Consider the following 26,635-nt stretch of genomic DNA (forward strand, 5'->3'; position numbering starts at 1 on the left):
TATATATATATATATATATATATATATATATATATATATATATATATATATATATATATATATATATATATATATATATATATATATATGTATATATATATATATATATATATATATATATATATATATATATATATATATATATATATATATATATATATATATATATATATATATATATACTACCGTTAAAAAGTTTGGGGTCACATTGAAATGTCCTTATTTTTGAAGGAAAAGCACTGTACTTTTCAATGAAAATAACTTTAAACTAGTCTTAACTTTAAAGAAATACACTCTATACATTGCTAATGTGGTAAATGACTATTCTAGCTGCAAATGTCTGGTTTTTGGTGCAATATCTACATAGGTGTATAGAGGCCCATTTCCAGCAACTATCACTCCAGTGTTCTAATGGTACAATGTGTTTGCTCATTGGCTCAGAAGGCTAATTGATGATTAGAAAACCCTTGTGCAATCATGTTCACACATCTGAAAACAGTTTAGCTCGTTACAGAAGCTACACAACTGACCTTCCTTTGAGGAGATTGAGTTTCTGGAGCATCACATTTGTGGGGTCAATTAAACGCTCAAAATGGCCAGAAAAAGAGAACTTTCATCTGAAACTCGACAGTCTATTTTTGTTCTTAGAAATGAAGGCTATTCCACAAAATTGTTTGGGTGACCCCAAACTTTTGAACGGTAGTGTAGATATATATATATATATATATATATATATATATATATATATATATATATATATATATATATATATATATATATATATATATATATATATATATATATATATATATATATATATATATATATATATATATATATATATATATATATGTGTGTGTGTGCGTGTGTGTGTGTGTGTGTGTGTGTGTGTAAAGTCATAGGCTCACACAAGTTCCCCGGATTTTAAATAACCAAATGTAAATAATCAAATGTATTTCTAATGTATATACTTGTTCTTATGCTATCTGAACTCACTATGTTCTCTGCTTGCTGTACATATCCTACCAAGTCAGACCTACACTGTTTCAATGCCCATTTCTCTGATGATGCAATTGTATATGACTGAAGTGCTGTTATCAACCAAACCCTCCTCATCCAACCCCCCGAATTGTAAATAATGTAAATAATTCAATGTATATACTCTGATGATTAACTTGTGTGATGACTGTATTATGATGATAGTATATATTTGTACCATGAATTGATTACATGGACCCCGACTTAAACAAGTTGAAAAACTTATTCTTAGAGTGGTCTTAGGCCACATTGTATATTGCATATTGTGTATATTATGTTGTTTTTGTATATTGTGTGGTTTCTTCTTTTTAAAAAAAAAAAATGCAAAGCACCTCAGGGAAGCAATCTAAATTTCGTTGGACCTGTACCTGTACATGCACAATGACAATAAAGATCATTCATTCATGCATTCATTCATTCATTATTCGGGTGTTATCATTTAGTGGTCAATTGTACGGAATATGTACTGAAATGTGCAATCTACTAATAAAAGTTTCAATCAATCAATCAATTCCGTAAATAATCCAAATTTGGAGCACAGCATCATAGTTTTCACAGCTAGGGCCGCCGAGCTTTAGAACTCAGCATCTAGTAGGAGTGACGTAGTAGTAGTCACGTGCCCTCGGCGGTGTCAGAGGTGAGCGGTGCCATCGTGACATGCGCACTGGGCGGTGTTGTTGCCAGTTTGTTATGACAAGCCGAGGCCTTGGATTCAATCGAGAGTTTTTTTTCTTCACTTGAGGCAAAGTAACGATGGAGGGTATGGACCTGGACGTAGACCAGGAGCTAATGCAGAAATTTAGCTGCATGGGCACCACAGACAAAGATATTCTCATATCGGAGTTCCAGAGGCTCCTCGGCTTTCAACTTAACCCCGCCGGATGCGCCTTCTTTTTGGACATGACCAACTGGTGAGCCCGAGGACTCGATTGGCCTGTGGAGCTACGTTCGTGTTAGCATCTTGGCTAGATTACATTGCAGTGGCTTTTGCAGAATGAAATTAACCCAAATTACTTTGTACTACATCGTTTATGTGAGGACAGTGTTTGTGTAAGTTTAAAGACGGCTATCAGAATGATTTAGAGTTAATCTAAGCCTACCCAAAGGATACATTAGGCGCTAATGTTAGCTGGGAATTTGGGCACACAAGTTCCGGTATGACGATTTAATGATACTTTTTACATAAGTGACATAATATACGTTTCTTTGAATGTTTCCTAATGTTGTTTTTATGTTTACTCTGTTTTACGCTTACCACTGAGTAAATTAAGTCGCGATGAGAAAGTTAATAATAAAGAATATAGTTGACCTCGTACGTATTATGTAATCAACCAGCATGCTTTCAGAAGAGCTCGGACTAATTTCCCTTTCGTTTAACGCTCCGTGACAATTTGTGCATTATGTCGAATTCGTATAATGTGAAAGGAATACTTTTTCCACAATGGACGATAAACCTCGTCAATTCGCACACGTGCTCGGCAATGCCAATGCATGTAATCGAAGAGCTCCTCTGCAATCAGCTTGCTAAAAATAAAACCTGTTACTTTATGGAGGACGAGCATGTACTATAATGTAGACCAGTGGTCTCCAACCTTTTTTGCACCACGGACCGGTTTAATGTAGGAATTATTTCCAGGGCCCCGCTTACCACTTGTGCCAGATAAATACAGCAAAAAAAGTGCATGAAAAATACAACTCACTATAACGCTGAATTAGTGGGAGCCTTGGGCTTGTTTCTTTGCAATGAAAACCCCACTGCAGATGGAAATAAGCCTTTGGCTACAATTTGTCACATTTATATGTTATATGTTCATTAATGTGCAATCTATCATGTCACAAAAGTTATAACAAATGGCAACTTCCTCTGAGGAGTTTTATTGTACATCTATAACAGTGGTTCTTAACCTTGTTGGAGGTACCGAACCCCACCAGTTTCATATGCGCATTCACCGAACCCTTCTTTAGTGAAAAATAAAATGTTTTTTTTTTTTTCAAATTAAAGACAAAGTTATGTTTTTGGTAACACTTTAGTATGGGGAACATATTCTAAGTAACAAAAGACTTAATATAGAGTTTTTTGGACACTAGGGGAACATATTCTAAGTAATAAAGACTTAATTTAGAGTTATTTGGTTAGGGTTAGAGGATAAGGGTTATAATAAGGCCATGCCGAATAAGGCATTAATAAGTACTTAATAATGACTAGTTAAGAGCCAATATGTTGCTATTTTGCATGTTAATAAGCAACTAATTAATGGTGAATATGTTCCCCATACTAAAGTGTTACCATGTTTTCTTACTGGTGCACAAAATGAACCGTGCATGAACATCACCTTGTTCAAACAACAAAACCAACACAGTGCATAAATTCACAACACATTACACACCTGCAAACCAGTCAGCTGATGACGCGTATACGTAATACGCCGATAGGGAGAAGTTTGTATTTACACGATGAGTCGGGTGTGTTTTGACCTCCGCCGAACCCCTGAGGCCGAATCACCGAACCCCTAGGGTTCGATCGAACCCAGGTTAAGAACCACTGATCTATAAACAAGCTTATTGGTGTGTCCAGTGGGACAGACGAAAGTTAAGTCGGAGAAAATGCAGTCGTTAATAAATTATTTAATGTTTCTCTGCGGCCCGGTAGCCAATGTGTCACGAACCGGTACCGGTCCCCGGACCGGTGGTTGGGGACCACTGCTGTAGACCTCTGGCGTTGCACTCGTTTTTAACCAGGCAAACCATAGTGCACAATAGGGGTGTAACAATTAGTTTTAACAATGATTCCGTTCGGATCAGAATTTGTAATTGCCGATAGGATTCAGGGAAGATATTTTTTTTAGAATGATATGATCCGAAACGATTCATTAAGTTGAAATCAAATAAGTAACTTTTTAGCAAAACAAACAACATAACGATAACCAGTGAGACTGCGAAATAAATACTGGCTACCAGGTGAGGCATAGATACTTTTTGATTTTTTTTTCTTATTTGTCTTTACTTAAATTCATATGTGCAGCTCTAATAATTGTTGATTTAGGTTGCACATTAGAATAACAGGAAAAAGAAGGGAGTAATTCGCTTTCATAAATTTTTTATCATAATGATATTATGATATGATAAATGGTTCCAAAAAGTATTTTGCTTTTAACATAATAAATCAAGAATTGTGAGTGTATTTTACCTTTCTGTTTTTGTATCTGAAGCAGCAATAGCTATCCTTCATGAAAACGTACTTTGTATGATCACATTTATTTTGTCTTAAAGTCCAGTTTAGAGAAGTATTTAATCTTAGATACAGTATATAATCCTCCATACTGGCAGACACATTCATTAAAATACAATTTAATTACAAGCAATAAAACAATATTTTTGAATCTGGCAAAAAACACCCACAAACGCTGGCTTACTCTAATAAAAATGCCATGTTTGTTATAAATACAGTTTAAAAAAAAAAGAAAAGAAAAAAAAGGCTGGTTACGCTGGAGAGACATGTGTCTGCTAGCTTGAGCGCCCCCACTTCTCCCAGTGTGGCGCATAGACATCTTATAAGTAGACACAGCATCGAGCGCTACTGCCTACTGGCGCTGACGAGACGCGTGGCCGCCATCTTGGAGTGGTGATCCGCTCCATTCAGTGCAATTCATTTGGCAGGAGCAATGAACTGTCAGCGCATTTAATTAATCTTACCTCACTGAATACCACAGATTTTCACACATTTTTTTGTCATACGTGTAGCTATGATAAAGGACACATGTTTTATTATTCATAGTTTGCTTAACAGTAATAGAATATTCTTATATGCTATAAGTGACCAGGCGTCCAAGATCAAAACTGGGAATATAATCCCAGAGAAGGGGGAAAAAAACAGTCAGGTGGCAAGGTGAGGCACTGCCTCACTTGCCTCCCCTGACAGCATGTCACTGCTGGATACTAGGCATTGCAGGTGAAGTTTCCTATATTCCTGTTGTGTCTTGTAAGGTAATTAGATATGAAAGAACTCCGGGTACTCCGGCTTCCTCCCACCTCCAAAGACATGCACCTGGGGATAGGTTGATTGGCAACAGTAAAAATTGTCCCTAGTGTGTGAATGTGAGTGTGAATGTTGTCTGTCTATCTGTGTTGGCCCTGCGATGAGGTGGCGACTTGTCCAGGGTGTATCCCGCCTTCCGCCCGATTGTAGCTGAGATAGGCTCCAGCGCCCCCCGCGACCCCAAAAGGGAATAAGCGGTAGAAAATGGATGGATGGATGGAATTATGGATACAAACAAGCAAGTACACAAAAATTAATTGCAAATGCATTCACATCTTATTTGAATAAAGTGCAACCAATACTTTAGGTTTGATTACCAAAAGTAAACCTTTTCTGCTCACATTTTTAAAATTACAGAAATGTTTCAATAAAAGAACAGTAACCCACATTTTAACAGTAGATTACCTGCTAAATAAAGTTCCCCGACCGGTCATACATTATCTGTTCTCCACCCTGGCGTCGCCGATGAAAGACAACGCCCCAGGTGTGCGGAAGCATGTATGACCCCTCATCCCTGTTGATGGTGTTGGCCCCTAGCTTCCTAAGTTCCATAGCCTCCTTCGTCCATGTCTTGTTTTGATGTGTTTCTGATAAAATGAATTTTACTTTGCTGCCACGTATTGTGTTTTGTAATTTGCCCCGCTGTCACGTCTGCTACGCCAGTCGCGACCTTTTTTAATTTTTTGTTAGACTTAGAAAAACTTTTTTTGTTGTGGCTTTAAGTGGCTTTAGGGTTTCTCGAGCACTCTAGCTAACTGCCATTTTTGTTTTATAATGCCACAGACAGACAGGCAGGCAGACTTAACATTTAATGTCCTTATTAAAAGTGCTGAACTTCATATAAATTCTTCTGCAGTGTTAATTTTTATTTAGTCATGATCTTTTGATGAAAATGTATTCAATTATTTTTAGTCATATTCATACAGAACAACGCAAAAAAAACTTTTCCTCTCATATATTGTTCACAAATCTGTGTAAATCGGTGTTAGTGAGCACTTCTTCTTTGCCAAGATAATCCATCCCACCTCACAGGTGTGGCGTATCAAGATGCTGATTAAACAGCATGATTATTGCACAGGTGTGCCTTACACCTGGGCCCACAATAAAAGGCCACTCTGAAATGTGCAGTTTTGCTTTATTGGGGAGGGGGGAGCAGTCAGTATCTTTCCCATAGAGTTGATCAGGTTTTTGATTGGGGCCTGTGGAATGTTGGTCCACTCTTCAATAGCTGTTCAAAGTTTCTGGATATTGGCAGGAACTGGAACACGCCGTCGTATACCACGGCATCCCAAACATGCTCAATGGGTGACGTGTCCGGTGAGTATGCTGGCCATGCAAGAACTGGGATGTTTTCAGCTTCCAGGAATTGTGTACAGATCCTGGCAACATGGGGCTGTGCATTGTCTTGCTGCAACATGAAGTGATGGTCTCGATTGAATGGCACAACAATGCTCCTCAGGATTTTGTCACGGTATCTCTGTGCATTCAAAATGCCGTCAATAAAATGCACCTGCAATCGTTGTCCATAACATACGCCTGCCCATGCCGTAACCGCACCCCCACCATGGGCCACTCGATTCTCAGCAAACCGCTCTTCCACATACGCGGTCTGCCACCTGCCCTGAACAGTGAAAATCGGGATTCATTTGTGAAGAGAACACCTCCCCAACGTGCCAGACGCCATTGAATGTTAGCATTTGCCCACTCAAGTCGGTTACTACAATGAAATGCAGTCAGGTCGATGAGGACGACGAGCATGCAGATTGGCTTCCCTGAGACGATATGTGCAGAAATTATTTCGTTACACAAACCAATTGTGGCAGCAGCTGTCCAGGTGTCTGGTCTCAGATGATCATTTAGGTGCACCTGCTGGATGTGGAGGTCCTGGGCTGCTGTGGTTACACGTGGTCTGGGATTGTGATGCTGGTTGGATGTACTGCCAAATTCTCTGGAACGCCTTTGGAGACGTCTTATGGTAGAGAAATGAACATTCAATTCACGGGCAACATGTCTGGTGGACATTCCTGCAGTCAGCATGCCAACTGCACGCTCCCTCAAAACTTGCGACATCTGTGGCATTGTGCTGTGTGATAAAACTGCACATTTCAGAGTGGCCTTTTATCGTGAGCAGCCTAGCTACACCTGTGCAATAATCATGCTGTTTAATCAGCATCTTGATATGCCACACCTGTGAGGTGGGATGGGTTATCTTGGCAAAGAAGAAATGCTCACTAACAGAGATTTAGACATATTTTAGATGAATAGGTATTCTGTGTATATTAAGTTAAAGTTAAAGTACCAATGTAGTAAAAGTTTTAGATCTTAGAGTTCAACTCATGAAAAATGGTGTTGCGTTTATATTTTTGTTCAGTGTAAGTCATCTAAACTGATTTAGTTTTAGTTGACTAAATTCCTGGACATTTTAGCCGATTAAAATTACAGTAAATGTTGTCGACTAAAATATAAAGTATTAAGTATAAGCCATCTTTGAAGTTGTCTTGAAACCACTTTTATTAAAGTTATCACAATTACTGTACAAGGTAATAAATCAACACTGCATAACATAGCACATACAGATGCATTTCAATAAAGATGCATCACATTATTTCATAATCAATTCAGAGTAAGAGACTAGTTAAAGCCTCTGAATTATTTCCAGTTAATTACCGAATGTGCATTCAAAAGAGTGTAGTATACATCAGAGCGGATCGTCCGCCATTTTATTAAGAAAACGAGCTGGATAAAGCGAGGTGCATGGCTGAGTACAATGTATCCACTTGCTGTGAGTGGATTGTAAAATGAAATTATGTGCAGTGCATACACTAGTATTAGATTAATTGTATTTATTTAACAGTAAATAATGGAAATGAAACAAACATGAAACTGCAAGTATTTGACGCTCAAATCTTAATGTAATGAGAACTGCTATAATACAGTGTTACATTAGTTACACAAAGTTGTATACATGAACTGTTGGCAATTAGGAGTGCATAACTTCGATTAGTCATATTTGAACTATCGTTCAATAACATTGTAACTATTTTCTGTTCCATTATTAAAATGGAATGTGAACACGACGCCAGTGTACAGTGCATGAAAATCTGTGTGCATGTTAAGGGTCATATGAAGAAAAAACTAGTTTAATTATATATTGTTTATAACTACACTGAGTGTGCACAATAATTTGTGTATTGGCCACTGTCCCCCGTAAATACAGCAATCAATGTTATAAAATTAACGTATATTTATCTCACATAGCTGACTTTCTTTGTGCCTTTGCTTGAAAGATGACAAATCTGATCTTTTGGGTTGTCAAGTTGTGCAATTAGTAACTGAACAGTGTGTCGAAGACAAGGCTTAAAGTGCACTGTACAGGTATCTTGCTTATTAAATTGGCGGGTAAGCCCGGCTTAGCTCGCAGCTTCATGGTCTACTACAAAAGTAGTTTGTTTTTAAGTAAGTATTTTCTGAAAATTGGTAAATAAAGCCGTTTTGCTCCTGCGCTGCCGTTTTTAACAGTAACAGTAATTCAGTACAATACGAGTCATTTCAAAATATTAGCTTCGGCAAACTTACTGTTGCGTAGATGTCCTGATGGTTAGCCTGCAGATGGCGCTTCGAGTTGGTTGTATTTTTAATGGAGAAAATTCAAGCTCATGGTTTGCAAGTTGTTTTGTTGTCTACAGCGGCAAAGGTGGTGTGTCCATATGTATTTTCTGCTCTTACAATACGTCATCCCAGAGTTGAAGACCTATTGTATTGAGTCTTGTATTCCTTGTAAACAAATCAAAACAGTGTGCCTTACAAAGACAGTAATTCTGATTGGATACCCTCTGTGTTTTCCCCGCCCCTCTCCCACATGCTACTGTGATTGGATAACTTAGCCTAAAGACAAAATTAAATATGAACGGATTTTGTCTCAGTCAACATTTTTGTCTTGTTTTAATCCGTTGACTAAATTGTCTATTACATTTGTCATGGTTTTAGTCAACATGCATTGATTGATTGATTGATTGAAACTTTTATTAGTAAATTGCACAGTGAAGTACATATTCCGTACAATTGCCCACTAAATGGTAACACTCGAATAAGTTTTTCAACTTGTTTAAGTCGGGGTCTGCATTTGTTTTCATTCGCTATCGTCCTAATTTCGTCAAGGAAAAATAGGTTGTTGACAACAAAGACAAACATTTTTAGTCAACAAAATTAACACTTGTCTGCTGTTCTTAAAGCCAATGTTTTCCTTTTTCTAGTATCAATAAACTTGATCAATTCCCTTTTGAAACGATCTTGGATCAAAACCAATCTTCTGGAAGGCAAACTTGCCGGGCACAGACCGATGTAGTGGAATCTAACAAATCTGAATCGATATATCGATTAATCGTTACAGCCCTAGTGCAGAATGTAAACAATAAACACCAGTGACCAATATGGAGTAATGAGAATGAGAATTCCTTTGTCATTGGATGTGTTCTTCTGGGTTTTACTACCGAATGCACTCCATGTACTAATTTGTAACATTTCTAATGGAAACGAATCATGTTAGTTCCTTCTTGCAATGGCAATCCAAAAAATAATATCAAACATAATAGGAATTGACATAACGTCGCTGTCCGTGAAAAGGGTGTTGTGGTTTGGATAGAAAAAAACCCACACATTTTAAGTTCATTGCTTTTCATTTGATCAGTAACATTAATCAATGAGTTCTTCTTACATAAACATAAGTTATATCTAATTACATCCTGGATGTTCCCTTTCTGTTTTTATAGGAATTTACAAGCAGCCATTGGAGCCTATTATGACTTTGAGAGTCCTAATATCAGCGCACCATGCATGTCCTTAGTGAAAGATGTGACGATTGGTGAGGGTGAATCAGTTCCACCTGACACACGTTTCACGAAGACCTGGAGGATACAGAACACAGGTAGAGTTTATAAAAAGTAATTTTTCTGCCAAAGGGAGAACTGGTTTTATATATATATGTGTGTGCGTGTGGTCTTGTTTTTACATTGTTAACTGATTAAAAGTGATGATATAAGAATCGAACCATTGTTGATTGTAAAACCGAAAAACAAGTAATCTTAACAGTTCACTCTCAGGTAGGTATGTTTCTATTCAGGGAATTATGCTACCGATTCTGATATCGATCATCCATGATTGAGCATGGCCGATACGATCACATTAATTAACTATTTTTTAAAAATGTAGTTATGGGGAATGTAAATGGTAAATGGGTCGTACTTGTATAGCGCTTTTCTACCTTTTTAAGGAACTCAAAGCACTTTGACACTATTTTCCACATTCACCCATTCACACACACACACATCCACACACTGATGGCGGGAGCTGCCATGCACGGCGCTAACCAGGCCCATCAGGAGCAAGGGTGACAACGGACGTGACTAGGATGGTAGAAGGTGGGGATTGAACCAGTAACCCTCAGATTGCTAAATTGTAATTGACAGTTTAACAATAACAGCACACTATTTAACTCATTCCTTATTATTTTATTACATACAATTGTTTGAGCAAAACAAAGTCAAAAGTACACAATAACTATCCATCTATCCATTTTCTACCGCTTGTCCCTCTCGGAGTCGTGGGGTGCTGGAGCCTATTCCAGCTGCACTCGGGCAGAAGGCAGGGTACACGCTGGACAAGTCGCTTCTTCATCGCAGGGCCAACACAGATAAACAGACAACCAATCACAATCACGTTCACATACTAGGTAAACAAAAGAAAAACATTTATCTACTACTCCATTTAAATATTTCGTTTTTTGCCCTCAAAGTCCTCCTGTGTCCATGAAATTGTTCTTTGAATTTGAAACATTAACAAAAACAATAATAAAAAATATCTTGAGAAAATAAAAATATCTAATCATTCTCGTATCGATCATATACTGATATTTACCTAGGTGTCGAAACCACCAATTTATGGATCAATCTGCCCTCCTCTTAGTATTGTGTACTTCTGGCTGACACGCCAACAGTTATTGTTATATTATCCTCTCTCGAGACCAGGTGTGTCCAAACTTATATATACACACATACTGTATATAGCCGGTACATATATACAAATCATATGAATATGATATACTTATATATATATATATACATATATATATATATATATATATATATATATATATATATATATATATATATATATATATATATATATATATATATATATACTTGTAAATGTGTGGTGTGTGTGTGTGTGCGGCAGTAAATATATATATATATATATATATATATATACAGGGCTCGTATTTAACCACGGCAAAAGCCGCAACCGCCCTCCTTGCTTGCCGTAATGCCCTAAAAAATTTACCAACATCGACGGTAATAATTCGCAATAAAATTCCCGACGGTTAGTAATATCGTCTAATTTTTTTTTTACTGTAAAACTGTCATTTATTAATGCATTTTTGGCAACACAAAGTCAGGCGCATGTGCAATAGTGTCATTTGGCTTGATAATCAGCTACATTTTTGTTTCATCTGACCACAGAACTTTCCTCCAGAAGGTCTTATCTTTGTCCATGTGATGTCAGATGAAACAAAAATTTAGCTCTTTGGCCACAATACCCTGCAATATGTTTGGAGGAGAAAAGGTGAGACCTTTAATCCCAGGAACAACATGCCCACCGTCAAGCATGGTGGTGGTAGTATTATGCTCTGGGCCTGTTTTGCTGCCAATGGAACTGGTGCTTTAAATGGGACAATGAAAAAGGAAGATTACATCCATATTCCTCAGGACAACCTAAAATCATCAGCCCGGAGGTTGGGTCTTGGGCGCAGTTGGGTGTTCCAACAGGACAATGACCCCAAACCAAACGTCAAAAGTGGTAAAGGAATTGCTAAATCAGGCTAGAATTAAGGTTTTAGAATGGCCTTCCCAAAGTCCTGACTTAAATGTGTGGACAATGCTGAAGAAACAAGTCCATGTCAGAAAACCAACATATTTAGCTGAACTGCACAAATTTTGTCCAGAGGAGCGGTCAAAAATTCAACCAGAAGCTTGTGGATGGCTACCAAAAGCGCCTTATTGCAGTGAAACTTGCCAAGGGACATGTAACCAAATATTAACATTGCTATATGTATACTTTTGACCCAGCAGATTTGGTCACATTTTTAGTAGACCCATAATAAATTCATAAAAAAACCAAACTTCATGCATGTTTTTTGTGACCAACAAGTATGTGCTCCAATCACTATCACAAAAAAATAAGAGTTGTAGAAATTATTGGAAACTCAAGAGAGCCATGACATTATGTTCTTTACAAGTTTATGTAAACTTTTAATCACAACTGTATATGTTAGAACTGTACGCTACTTTGTATTAGAAACACCGGAGGATGTATAATCATGTACGAGCCAGTCTACCCCACAACAAGAGAATGTATTCATAAATATATCTGCAAAGCTTCCATGGTTTGATTTCAAATTTTCAGGACAAATGCAGATCCCACATATGCAAAAACAGGTACCAATAGGCAAGAAAAGTTGTTTTTTCATTATAATGTAGGTCCCCTTTAAGTGAAAATGTCCAATTGGACCCAATTACCAATGGCACCTAATGACAAAGAACTCAAAGAAATACAACAAAGTACCTTGGATTTCCATAAATACCTATGTAGGTAATGAGAATATGCAGCATTATATTCGTTTGTAGAATAATCTGATATTTGTAGCAAGTGCAAGGCAACAACTGGCTTGACACATACAGATGCATAAATAAACATCAGGTTATCTATAGTATTTCAATTGAGTGATGTAATCTTGGAGGAGTGCAACAAGATTCCACAGGCAATCTGTGAACCTTAAAGGCCTACTGAAATGAATTTTTTTTATTTAAACGGGGATAGCAGATCTATTCTATGTGTCATACTTGATCATTTCGCGATATTGCCATATTTTTGCTGAAAGGATTTAGTATAGAACAACGACGATAAAGATTGCAACTTTTGGTATCTGATAAAAAAAAGGCTTGCACCTACCGGAAGTAGCGTGACGTAGTCAGTTGAACATATACGCAAAGTTCCCTATTGTTTACAATGATGGCCGCATGAAGTGAGAGAGATTCGGACCGAGAAAGCGACAATTTCCCCATTAATTTGAGCGAGGATGAAAGATTTGTGGATGAGTAAAGTGCAAGTGAAGGACTAGTGGGGAGTTGAAGCTATTCAGATAGGGAAGATGCTGTGAGAGCCGGGGGTGACCTGATATTCAGCTGGGAATGACTACAACAGTAAATAAACACAAGACATATATATACTCTATTAGCCACAACACAACCAGGCTTATATTTAATATGCCACAAATTAATCATGCATAAAAACACCTGCGTGTTTGTTATGCTAGCTCCTAGCTCCTCTGCTAGCTCCTAGCTCCATAGAACACGCCAATACAATTCAAACACCTGATCAACACACACAATCACTCAGCCCAAAAGACCGTTTACCTAACCCAAGGTTCATAAAGCTTATATATTTTTAAAAAGTTACGTACGTGACGCGCACATACGGTCAAGTTATCGAATGTTTAGCAGCCAAGGCTGCATACTCACGGTACCTGATATTCAGCTGGGAATGACTACAACAGTAAATAAACACAAGACATATATATACTCTATTAGCCACAACACAACCAGGCTTATATTTAATATGCCACAAATTAATCCTGCATAATAACACCTGCGTGTTTGTTATGCTAGCTCCTAGCTCCTCTGCTAGCTCCTAGCTCCATAGAACACGCCAATACAATTCAAACACCTGATCAACACACACAATCACTCAGCCCAAAAGACCGTTCACCTAACCCAAGGTTCATAAAGCTTATATATTTTTAAAAAGTTACGTACGTGACGCGCACTTACGGTACGGTACGTGTTATGCTAGCTCCTAGCTCCTATGCTAGCTCCTAGCTCCATAGAACACGCCAATACAATTCAAACACATGATCAACACACACAATCACTCAGCCCAAAAGACCGTTCACCTAACCCAAGGTTCATAAAGCTTATATATTTTAAAAAAGTTACGTACATACGCAAAAAAAAGCCAAAGCTGCATACTCACAGTAGCACGTCTGCGTCTTTGTCATCCAAATCAAAGTAATCCTGGTAAGAGTCTGTGTTGTCCCAGTTCTCTACAGGCGTCTGTGTATCCAAATCAAAAGTCCTCCTGGTTAGAGTCTCTGTTATCCGAGTTCTTCCATCTTGACTGCATCTTTCGGGAATGTAAACAAATAAGCGCCGGCTGTGTACTGTTGTGGCTGACTACGTTCGAAAAATACGTCCATTTCGCACCGACAACTTTCTTCTTTGCTTGCTTGGCTTCCTTCTCCATAATGCAATGAACATGATTGAAACAGATTCACGAACACAGATGTCCAGAATACTGTGGAATTATGAAATGAAAACAGAGCTTTTTCGTATCGGCTTCAATGTGGAAGGCATACCCGTGTTCGCCGGGCTACGTCACACGCATACGTCATCCTCAGAGGCGTTTCGAACCGGAAGTTTAGCGGCAAATTTAAAATGTCACTTTATAAGTTAACCCGGCCGTATTGGCATGTGTTATAATGTTAAGATTTCATCATTGATATATAAACTATCAGACTGCGTGGTCGGTAGTAGTGGGTTTCAGTAGGCCTTTAAGTGAATTTCATGCTCAAGAGAGTTAAGGCAGTGCTGGAATATAAAGGAAGCCACACAAAATGTTGACTCTTTTGGCCGAGTTTGGACATTTTCACTTAGGAGTGTACTCACTTTTGTTGCCAGCAGTTTAGACATTAAGGGCTGTGTATTGGGTTATTTTGCGGGGACAGTAAAAGTACACTGTTATACCAGCTGCACACTGACTACTTTACATCGTGTTAAAGTTTAGTATTTTCTCATTAAGAGATAAAATATTTATCAGACATGTGATTTTTCCGTCTATAGTCGGAAATCCGTCTTTTTTATCTCTGTAAAAATAATAAAAAAATATTTTCTGTTTTCCTTTTTTTTTTCCAACCTACAATGTGTGTTAAAATCTTGATCCGTCTCTTTGCCATACCTGCCAACAACTACGGTTTTCCCGTAATGAGTATGGTTTTTGATAATCTATTCCGGTTTACGGCTGCAGTGGTAACTACAGTTTTCCATTAAAAATGATTAACTTAAAAATCGAAGTTACATAGCGAAGCTACGTAGCTTAACTACATTTCCCAGTAACTTCACTACTTTTTAAACAAGTAGCGATTTCCGTAGTTTATCTATTTTTAGACCCATGTAGCGGTTAGCTAAGCTACATGCTACAAAAGAAGAGAGAGGGAGAAGAGAAAGAGATAAATTGACTAGTGTAACTCCACGGGAAAAATCAATGATGATTGCTTGGTTTACGTATAAAAACATCCATGATTGATGATGATTGGTTTACAATGATAAGTTACACTTGGTTAAGATTAGGGGCGGAGGCAAGATAGGGCGGTTCATCGAACCAGAAAGGGAAATCACAACAGACACGCACATCCCAAATGACGAGAGAGTCGGCGAATAGAAGAGGGAATATTCAAGCGGATGATTTATATACGGTGTATTGAAAAAACTAGTGGAAGATGGCAGAGGGATTGTCTTCCTTTGATTTTTCTTTTAGCAATGTAGACGATGTCCAGGAAACCCACAGTGTGTCTACTCATGTATTTGGATAAAACAATGCCCAAAACATTAATTTTAGTGTTTACCATGTAAGCCCAAATCAAAACTGCTCTCAACATGGAAGACGTGGAATACACATTTAAGAACACACACTATTGTTGCAGACATGTGATGACTTTTGCTACAGTCTAAATGCTAAATTTCATTTTCATTGGTGTTTTAGAACAAGACAGCAGCTGACATATTGTTCATTATTTGTACTGTTTATATTTGGACATTGAATAGTTGAATCATTTTGAAACAAACAACATGACTGCAAGATATTTGTTATTTCATGCTATAAATCACAAATGACTATTTGGATAGAGGAAGTTAGCTAATGGAATAAACATTATTTGTACTCTATGATTTTTGCATGATTTTTGCATTTGGAGCAGTTAGAAGTGGAGAGAGAGTAGAGGAGACAGAAATTGGCTATAAAATCCAAGGCAGAATCCACTAAAGCAGAAACAAAAAGGAAAATGCAAGCTGCTAAGATATTTGCCAGGAAGGCTCATGTCAGAACCATCAAAGCAAAAATGCCAATGTAATGTGTAAATAATGTACATAACTCGATGAACCATCTGTGGCTGTGAAGTGAACACTAGTAAGGTTATAAATACTGTATAGAGTAGGTGGATGTGAACACAAGTTGTAATTACTGTAGTCACTAAATAACATAGTGACTGAAACAGACATAGTGATTAATTTGGATTAATGGGGTATGTATTTATGTAAACTCTGTTGATAATTTTTCAATTATTTAAACACAAAAACATCTTTAAATGGTGCTTTTTTGGGCTAATTTTTGCATGTTCAATTGCTGAAAAAACGGGAGCTTCGGGGGCGTTGTCCCCCCACCAGGGCACCTGCAGCCCCTGGACCCCCTGCTTATTTTCAGTCTTTTTCATTAAGTTCAAATCACATGCCGGATTTATAGAAATGTGACGCTCACTTTTGTGAGGTACTGTAACTAGCACACACTACACTAGACCCCACATGGATAAATGGTTAAACTTAAGCATTGCTGCATGTCTGTTTGCCTATTTTCCAGGTGCAGAGTCGTGGCCTCCAGGGGTTTGCTTGAAGTATGTTGGAGGAGATCAGTTTGGTCACGTAAACATGGTAACGGTACGGTCACTAGCCCCTCAGGAAATGACGGATGTGAGTGTGCCGATGCACAGCCCCGTGTCCCCTGGGATGTACCAGGGCCAGTGGAGGATGTCTACAGCCACTGGACTCTACTTTGGAGGTAGGAGCAGCAAACCATGCTACAAAAATACATATTAATTGTTACCTTTTTGTAAACTGTTATAGCAACTCTCCCAAGCCATATTCTGTTCATGTCTTCCAATATAGATTAGTTTTGATCTGGTCTGCATATACACAAAAAATGCAATTTGTTGCCTCTATCTTCGGTTGTGTTGATAATAATTGAACACCTAAACGGCACATTAAATGCATGTCAGCAACTACATAGGTGTCAGCATTAGGCAGAAATGAAAAACATGAATACCATAGAAATAATAAAATATTTAATATTACATAGCTCAACATAGTCGTCCACTTATAACTTTAAATACAGCTAACCTCAGCGTTACTCAACTGGCCGCCGTCAGCAATTGTTTTTCTTCTTTAACAGTCTATGCATCTATAATATACTATATTTGCAACATTTCTATCTATGCTTTTGATGAGGTTCTAGCATTACATGTAGGCCTGGGCTGATAATGAATAAATCAATTAATCGAACCATAAATTGCAGTGAACCAGGGCTGTACGTAGGGTGGAACGGTAAACGGTATAATGATAAACCGCGGTAAAATTCCCGACAGTTAGTAATATCGTTGACACTTTTAATTATAGAAAAAAACTTTATTTATTAATGCATTTTAGGCAACACTGCTTACTTCCTGGAAACAAAGTCACAGCGCTGGCACATGCGCACTAGCATCGTTTGGGTTGAAAATCATGGCGGAACGAACTACACAGACTTTGCTCCGGAGATTTCCCCTCAGAGTAAACTGAGCCAAGCGCTCAGTTTAACATCATTTTCCCTCGCTTCATTTCCGTGGAGTCTCGACGTGCGTTTAAGAGCGCACTGCTGTTTTAAGATGAAGACAGGTGTGGATGGCTGACGCATTTGTCCCAACTAAAAGTATACAGCGAAGGAGAAAACCTTTTGATGTTTCTTATATTTTCTCAATACAGCGTCCATGAGCTGTGACTGAGCGTTATTGACGTGAAAAAACATGCAGCCGGCGATGTGCAGAGAACGATGCCACAGCTTGTTTATAAAGTCTTTAGTTTGTTTACTGGGATGCTCACTTGTTCTTTATTTAACTGCAAACTGTATCAGTGTTCAAATAACATAAATACTAGCTATAATGTTTTGTCATCTCATCGAACTGAACGCAGGCTGTGAAGATTGTGTATTCGATGTGAGAGGAATCACTCCTGTTTATTTTTGGTGGCCAAACCGTTGCACTGAACCTCTAGGAGGTGTTGTTAGAGAAGAACAAAGCTTGTTTATTAGACTTCATCTTCATTAGCCAAGCTGCTTTGAGTTTTATATTGATATCAAAAAGTACCCATTAATGTGACATAGCATTTTATTAATGTTTTATTATGTACAGTTAATTCCTATACAACCTGTTTCTGCTCAAACTCTTAATGGATCTGTCCCAATACAGCATCTGCATGTACATAACATTAAAAAAAGTACCACCCTCTATCAAAATGTAAAAATTGAGGCATCATGTAATGAGAAAAAGCTGACACACTGATATTATTAATGATCAAAAAACCCAAATACTTGTCTTTAGATATATGGATAACGTTTATCTATAGCCTTTTTATCAGACATTACAAATTACATGATGATATTGCGTTCACACCTCACCCCAACACTGCTTTACCTAACAATCTGTAATCATGATTTTAATATTGATAAAAACAATCTTAATTAATATTTTGGCCATAATTGTGCAGTCCTATGTATAAGACTAGATCTCATACATGAACACTATTTATATCTCTATGGACACAAACTGCAGTTACGTCTTTTGGCCATCAGGTGCCATCTTTTAAAATTCTTACATTGTTTTTTATTTTTGGATCTCTTATGTCCACAAAGTGCTATCTTGCACAATTTTTACATTTATTTTACTTATTTATTTTTTTTTTTCTGCCATATTACTTAGTTTATAATGCTTTTGTAGCTTTCATATGCACATTCAATTTCTACTTGAGGTCCATGAAACAGTGTTTTTTATCTACAATAATGTTTCTCCTACAAAGGAAATAATTTTGAATGTGTTGTTTTAAAAAAAAAAAAAACGTGGTTAAAAGATTTCAGTAAAAATACTTCTTGAAAATTTTGATCCCATTTAAAAATACCGCAATGATAATGATAACCGTGATCATTTTGGTCACAATAACCGATAATATGTGGGACAATATATAGTCCACCAAGTCTTGTTATCCAAATCAGAATGTGCCCAGGCCTATTAACATGGTGTTATATAGGTCACCCTTGATTGTCATATTTTGATTAAGTCGATATGTCCGTTTACAATGCAGGAGCAGTAAAAACTATCAGATACATATGATGTTCATGGTCTGATTCTAATCTAAGAATATCTAATTCCACGTGTTTTTTCCTCTTTATACTGCCAATACATATCCAGTGTTTCTTATACTTTCATTTACTTGTGGCAGACCGCCACAAGTAAATGAATGTTGAAGAAAGAAAAGAAAATTGTAGTACGTTAACAGTCAGTATTCATTTCCACGGAATTCGGTGACTGGATGCCTGTAAATAGAAATGCATTTGCTGTTTGATGTCATATTTTGTTGTATTAAAATCTCGTTTTATAAACGTTGGTACAGGTTTAAAACGGTCACAATGTTATTTTTTGTAATTCTGCCTGTCAGTGGGGTCGCTAATTGTATTTTAGCATTACGCATAAGAGCCTACCTTTGATTCTGTATAGTTGTTATGCTTTTTTTTCTCGTTCATTTTAAACTGTAATCTTATTGATGATTTAATTAGTTTTAAAGTAACTTTATTTTAGGGATTATCAAACAACCCCAAGATCAAAATTCTTCATCTAGAATTTCAAGAACTGTTTACTGTACTTATCTACCAAACTATGTCAATAAACCAGGGGTGTGCAAAATACAGCCTAAGTAATCAAATAAGCAGCGACAATGGAAAAATACTGCAAAACGATTCAATTTGACAGGAATAAGATACGTTTCTAATAAGTACTGTGACAACTGAGATTTGGCTTTAAATATATGTATATATTTTTTTGCTTTTTAAAAATAAATAATTTGTCACAACCAATTATGCAAATGATAAGATGTCATATTGACAATTTTTGACACGCCCCCACCGCTACAAACTGATTGCCAGTCCATGAGAAACGCTGATATCTCAATTTTGCCATTTGATATGACTGTAGCCTTAGAGAGATTATGACCTCAAGGCACTGGATTATAATGTATTGGCTTGGTCTGTGTGCAATTCATTGTGTCATAATTATGACATTATACAGCCGTAGATCTTAAAGGGGAACTGCAGTCATTTTGGAATTTTGGGGAATTTTGCCTATCAGTCACAATCATTATGTCATGTCAACGGATGTATTTTTTTCATGCATTTTAACTCGTCACTAAAAGTAAATAAGTCCCGCTTACAATAGAGCCAATGGGAGGTCAATTATTCCGCCCATAAGACCCAATAAATAACCTTTCAAAAATTCCATTTCCATTTCCATTTCTGACTTGAATATTAACCAAGTATGAACGATATTGTTATTATAAGCGCTAACGCACACAAACTATTTATAGCAGCGCCAAGATCACACGCTTGTGTACCTATGTTAACATCACCGGCGGGTAAGCTGCTTCCTCGCCTCGGTGTTGGTGAAAGTTTATTCTCGATCATAAATTTATATCACCTTGATAGTAGAAGGATGAAGACATAATCCGACAAGTTGGTACACTTTGACAGACAATTTAAACCCGGAAATGGTAAGAAATAAATTAAAAGACGTTTGGGTCCACCCACCTTTTCTTCACAAAGATTATGAGTCATTCTTAATCTAAACGGGACTATAACAAGATTCAATCAGTTGGCATCCTAGTGACAGGAGACATTGTACAGTAAGTAATGTTATAGTATGTTTGTTGGCTTTCATAAAGTCTGCAGTGAGTAATAATTAGTGCTGGAAAAAAAGTGAAAGTTGTGTGTTTTTTAAATGAATGAATTAATCAATCAATCAAACTTTATTTATAAAAACGCTTTTCATACATAAAAGAAATGCAACGTAAAGTGCTTTACATACTTAAAAACAATACCCCGATGACCCAGATCCCCCAGTATCACATTCGCACCCACGTACGAACGCAAATACCAAACACAAACACACACATACAGACATATGCAACTATATAAACGAATGAATGCATGGCTGAGTACAGAGGAGACATTGGTATGAGTATCAATTAGTCTTGTGTCATCAGGAGGCATGAAAATATACAACTGTGTGTTGTCGGCATAACTTTGGAAATAAATTCCATGTCTCCTGATGACACTGCCAAGTGGAATCATGTAAATATAAAGAAAGTAGGACCTAGAATTGATCCTTGAGGCACACCACATGTGATTTCATAGGTCTTTGAGGAGCATGTGTCTATACTTACCAAGAATTTTCTGTCTGAGGGATAATAAGTGAACCATTTGAGAAGAGTACCAGAGAGGCCGACCAGGTGTTTGAGTCTATTTAAAATAATTATGTGATCTACTGTATCAAAGGCAGCACTAAGATCCAGTAGAACCAAGACTGACAGTTTTTGAGAGTCAGCACTCAACCTGAGATTATTCACAATCTTTAAAAGGGTTGTCTCTGTACTGTGGTTCACCCTAAAACAGTGGTTCTTAATCTTGTTGGAGGTACCGAACCCCACCAGTTTCATATGTGCATTCACCGAACCCTTCTTTAGTGAAAAATTAAACGTTTTTTTTTTTAAAATTCAAGACAAAGTTATATGTTTTATATCAGATGGAAAATTAGAGGGAACATTATTTGGGGGTATCCATAGTACGCCGATAGGGAGAAGTTTTTGTTTCCAAGATGAGTCGGGTGTGTCTTGACCTCCGCGGCGGAGGCTCCACCGAACCCCTGAGGCCGACTCACCGAACCCCTAGGGTTCGATCGAACCCAGGTTAAGAACCACTGCCCTAAAACCAGACTGAAAATGAATGCGCCGCATATGCTTAAAATGAGAAAAATATTACATTAGCGCATGTACTGTATATAAAACCCTAATGGAGATGTTTGGATGTGCTTTGTAAGGCAGAATATAGCGACTCCTATAGGCTCCATTGTAAGCGGACTTTTGATTGCATTTATTTAATTCTTTAGAATACATAAAAAAGAAAAATAACAAATGTGTTCTTGTCGTACATAATGATCGTGAATGATAGGCAAAATTCCAAAAAAGTGCAGTTCCCCTTTAAGGCCTATTAATTCAGCAGCAAAGTGGCTCACTAAAAATATTTAATTTAGGTAGTGTCATCATAATTTCTTAGTATTCTTTTGATTTAAGGAGTCAGGACATTTTTTTTGTTCTATCTTCTGGCTATTCAAACCTATTAACCAAACGATAAAAGTTCAGTTCTATAACCCATTCATTTCAAACAGATATCATATGGGTGATCCTGAGCGTGGAGGTCGGAGGGCTCCTTGGCGTGACACAGCAGCTGTCGTCTTTCCAGGCGGAGTTTAACACCCAACCTCACCGCAATCTGGAGGGAAACTACAACCCCTTCGCCTCACCGGAGAGAAGCAAGTGGCCCAACAGCAACACCACCAGCCTCCACCATGACGGTGGCCATAAAGTCTCAGAAGAACACTGGCAGGGAAGCCCGGAACAGCAGCAGCAAGACCAGAACGGACTCTCACACAACTCTGTGGACTTAGTAGCAAACAGCCTACAAAGCAATCTGTCAATAGTCTCTTATAACCAGGTAAGGTGTGACTTAAAGGAGTGTTTGGGCTCCATAAAACTTCAATTTGAAATGAGGAAATGGGTCTATTTAAAAAAGATATTCCTCATATGAAAATAGATCTGCAATTTTGGTATATAAATACATCATATAAAAGTTTTTGACTGTTTTAAGTAACATTTAAGTCCTTGTTCTGTTTTCTAACTGCTTCCCTTCTTTCCAGGGTTTACAGGAGCCCTCCCCTTTTGGCCACTCTTAAATCCCAGGACTTGTTTCAAAGAATCTGCAGCGATAAGCACCTCTGGAGCCGACCGCGTAAGAGGAGGAGGAGGCTTTATCAGCTGTCGCAGGAGAGTCTGGAATCACTTTATGCAAAGCAGCTCTACTCTGCAGCAGAGGTTTCACGACCGCTTGTGTGTGCGTGAGAATGCTAAGTTAAACATTTAGTGCTACGAGTCTTTGGAGTGATTTTTTTTTTTCCAAAATGTTTTTAGTTGTCTGAGTGAAGAGCTGCGTGTTTTCATTAAATTGTGTGTGCGTATACATGCAGGTGTGTGTGAGAGCTGAAAGAAACTTTGGAGAAAAAGCCATGTTTTGCCAAGTTATTCTCCAGTTTCTGCTCCAATTCATTGATTGATTGGGTTCTAGACAAGTTCCCTTTAAGAAAGTTAAAAAAAAATAAAATACATGTCTTATTTTTTTACAATATACAGCTTATAGGTGAAATAGTATTTTACAGAAAGCATGGCAACTCAAGTCAGGTTGTATACTCTTTTTTGTTTTGTTTTGTTTTGTTTTTTTGTTTTCCCCCCTCTATCAAGGTTCCTTCATCTGATTTTGAGCAATATTCACTGCTATCCTGCAGTAAAATGCACTACAATTGTCGTCCACTGGAGGGTATCACCTCCACTTCTTTAGCTGTACAAACTCACACTTATTAAAACTCATTTTATTGCAGCTGGTAGAGGTGGCTACATTCAAACTACATTATTGTATCATAATAATATTTTAGTCCTTTGGGATGCCTCTTACTGTCCAAACAGGACATTCTAGGAATACTAAACTGGAAGAAAAAGTGAATAAACCTGAATATGAAAACAATTAGATGTCATAAGAATATTCAAATACAGAAGTGCGCTATCAAAGTTTGTGAGATATATTTCTGAAATGAAAACCAGAGTTTGCATATCCAATAATAGGTATATTTACTTTACCAACAATGTTGTTTAAAAGTACATTATTGACACAGTCAGATTCATCAACAGTATTGCATGATTTATGTTGGAACAATTTTGCAACTGATTCACATTGTACTGAATTAGTTTGTGTGTCTCTTTAATTTTAAAGCAGTTGCACACTATCTTTTAATTTGATGAATGTAAAGAAGGAAAATATTGGACAAAAATATAAATTTGCCCAAAGACTATATACATATATGTGTTGCATACAGAACTATTTTTGGCCAAATGCAAATTCCACCAACCATGTAGTGTTGCCTTCATCTTCTATTTCTCCCTATTTAGTAGCACTGGCTGATCTATGCACTGAGTAACATGGCCTCCGAGGTGTAATGTAATATTATCTTTGCTCCTGCAGTTGAGTCCCAAAGGGCTAATTGACTGTGCTGTGCCAGTCAGTCTGTCAATCACAGCTAGACAGGTAAACATCATCAAAGCAGCCCTAACTGTAAGCCCTGAGCGAGGGTGAACTTTGACACCAGCTAACACTGTAACATGCAGCAAAGACCACGAGGCCACTCTCATTTTCACATCAAAAACAACTATCTCCCCAAAGGTCATTGTTAGTGCAGAACACACTACTACGCTCAGTGATGTTTATCTCAGAATGTCTTCAATGATCAGAATGAATCATATAACAGCATGATTGGGTGTGCTACGAAAGCTTTGTTGTTTGTTAGATGAATGTTTGTATCAATAAATTATCACGGAAAATCAAAGCCTTATTTTGTCAGCTCATGTCATTTTAGGTTGGGACTGCTGCATGTTTACTTGTCACCAGAGATGGAATCATTGGCTCTCTAAAGCGAGCCATTCAAAAGATATATATATATTATTCAGAATTTTTCAGAAGTTAGTTGTTTTTGTCAAGGAAATAATCACTGGTAGCAGTTATATGATACAATTTGGCGCTAAATACTGACATTTTCACCAATTTTTACATATCACATATGTAGAACTCATATTACCAGTACATATTAAATATTCTAAAACAGTGGTTCTTGAACTTTTTGCACCAAGTACCACCATAATGACCAACATTAAAATACAGTGGCGAAGCAGGTCTAAGTATTCATGAAAAACATGGCAGGTGTTTTATTTAATATTTTTGGCCGTTACATTACACACAATGCACAAACATCAACAATGATACTCCATATACAGTACGTATTTATAGACTTATTTTGCCTAGCCCTAAATGGAGGTACTGTACAGTTTTAGAATCCATCCATCCATTTTCTACCGCTTGTCCCTTTTCTGTTCTAAAATAACATACCAATGCTTTTTATCCTACTTGCTGTTTGTATACCTAAAATAATCTATTGAACAAAAAAACGAACCATAAAAGTTGCATCCAGATGTTGATACTTTTCCTTTGGCGTGACTCCGGTGCAATCAGGTGGCATGCATATGAAGGCAGCGTTGACAATTTGCATTTAAAAACGGCTTCCAAACGAACCGCTCGCAACTGCAAACTGGTCCTCGCCGTTCACTTCAGAGCTGTTCAAAAGACTCGACTCGTGGCTGGCATCTCCCTTAGAGATAGGGTGAGAAGTTCAGTCACCCGAGAGAGACTCGGAGTAGAGCCGCTGCTCCTTCGCTTGGAAAGGAGTCAGCTTAGGTCAGGGGTCACCAACCTTTTTGAAACCAAGAGCTACTTCTTGGGTACTGATTAATGCGAAGGGCTACCAGTTTGATACATACTTAAATAAATTGCCAGAAATAGCCAATTTGCTCAATTTACCTTTAACTCTATGTTATTGTTAATAATTAATGATATTTACACTTAATTGAACGGTTTAAAAGAGGAGAAAACACGAAAAAAATTAAAATTAAATTTTGAAACATAGTTTATCTTCAATTTCGACCCTTTAAAATTCAAAATTCAACCGAAAAAAAGAAGAGAAAAACTAGCTAATTCGAATCTTTTTGAAAAAATTTAAAAAATAATTTATGGAACATCATTAGTCATTTTTCCTGATTAAGATTAATTTTAGAATTTTGATGACATGTTTTAAATAGGTTAAAATCCAATCTACACTTTGTTAGAATATATAACAAATTGGAAGAAGCTATATTTCTAACAAAGACAAATCATTAATTCTTCTAGATTTTCCAGGAACAAAAATTTTAAAAGAAATTCAAAAGACTTTGAAATAAGATTTAAATTTGATTCTACAGATTTTCTAGATTTGCCAGAATAATTTTTTTGAATTTTAATCATAATAAGTTTGAAGAAATATTTCACAAATATTTTTCGTCGAAAAAACAGAAGCTAAAATGAAGAATTAAATTAAAATGTATATATTATTCTTTACAATAAAAAAAATAAATTTACTTGAACATTGATTTAAATTGTCAGAAAAGAAGAGGAAGGAATTTAAAAGGTAAAAAGGTATATGTGTTTAAAAATCCTAAAATCATTTTTAAGGTTGTATTTTTTCTCTAAAATTGTCTTTCTGAAAGTTATAAGAAGCAAAGTAAAAAATTCATGAATTTATTTAAACAAGTGAAGACCAAGTCTTTAAATATTTTCTTGGATTTTCAAATTCTATTTGAGTTTTGTCTCTCTTAGAATTAAAAATGTCGAGCAAAGCGAGACCAGCTTTCTGGTAAATAA

The 26,635-nt window shown here is 37.0% G+C and overlaps 1 protein-coding gene across 1 annotated transcript; it reads left to right on the forward strand.

Annotated features, from left to right (window-relative positions):
- The first annotated feature begins 1,679 nt into the window (after positions 1-1,679).
- Positions 1,680-24,728, forward strand: LOC133653031 (protein ILRUN-like). The gene is made up of 5 exons (XM_062052026.1): positions 1,680-1,949; positions 9,844-9,998; positions 16,814-17,011; positions 22,473-22,798; positions 23,001-24,728. Exons 1-5 carry the CDS (start codon positions 1,792-1,794, stop codon positions 23,034-23,036), a joined length of 873 nt encoding a protein of 290 aa, XP_061908010.1. The 5' UTR covers positions 1,680-1,791; the 3' UTR covers positions 23,037-24,728.
- The last annotated feature ends 1,907 nt before the right edge of the window (positions 24,729-26,635 follow it).

The sequence above is a fragment of the Entelurus aequoreus genome, linkage group LG07, assembly GCF_033978785.1.
Source record: "Entelurus aequoreus isolate RoL-2023_Sb linkage group LG07, RoL_Eaeq_v1.1, whole genome shotgun sequence".
NCBI lineage: Eukaryota > Metazoa > Chordata > Actinopteri > Syngnathiformes > Syngnathidae > Entelurus > Entelurus aequoreus.

What these genes read in the sequence shown, in the direction of transcription:
- LOC133653031 (XM_062052026.1), top strand. Translation starts at nt 1,792, where the DNA reads ATGGAGGGTATGGACCTGGACGTAGACCAGGAGCTAATGCAGAAATTT. An exon ending in CTGGAGGATACAGAACACAG is followed by an intron (nt 9,999 to 16,813) that starts GTAGAGTTTATA and finishes CCTATTTTCCAG; the next exon opens with GTGCAGAGTCGTGGCCTCCA. An exon ending in CACTGGACTCTACTTTGGAG is followed by an intron (nt 17,012 to 22,472) that starts GTAGGAGCAGCA and finishes CATTTCAAACAG; the next exon opens with ATATCATATGGGTGATCCTG.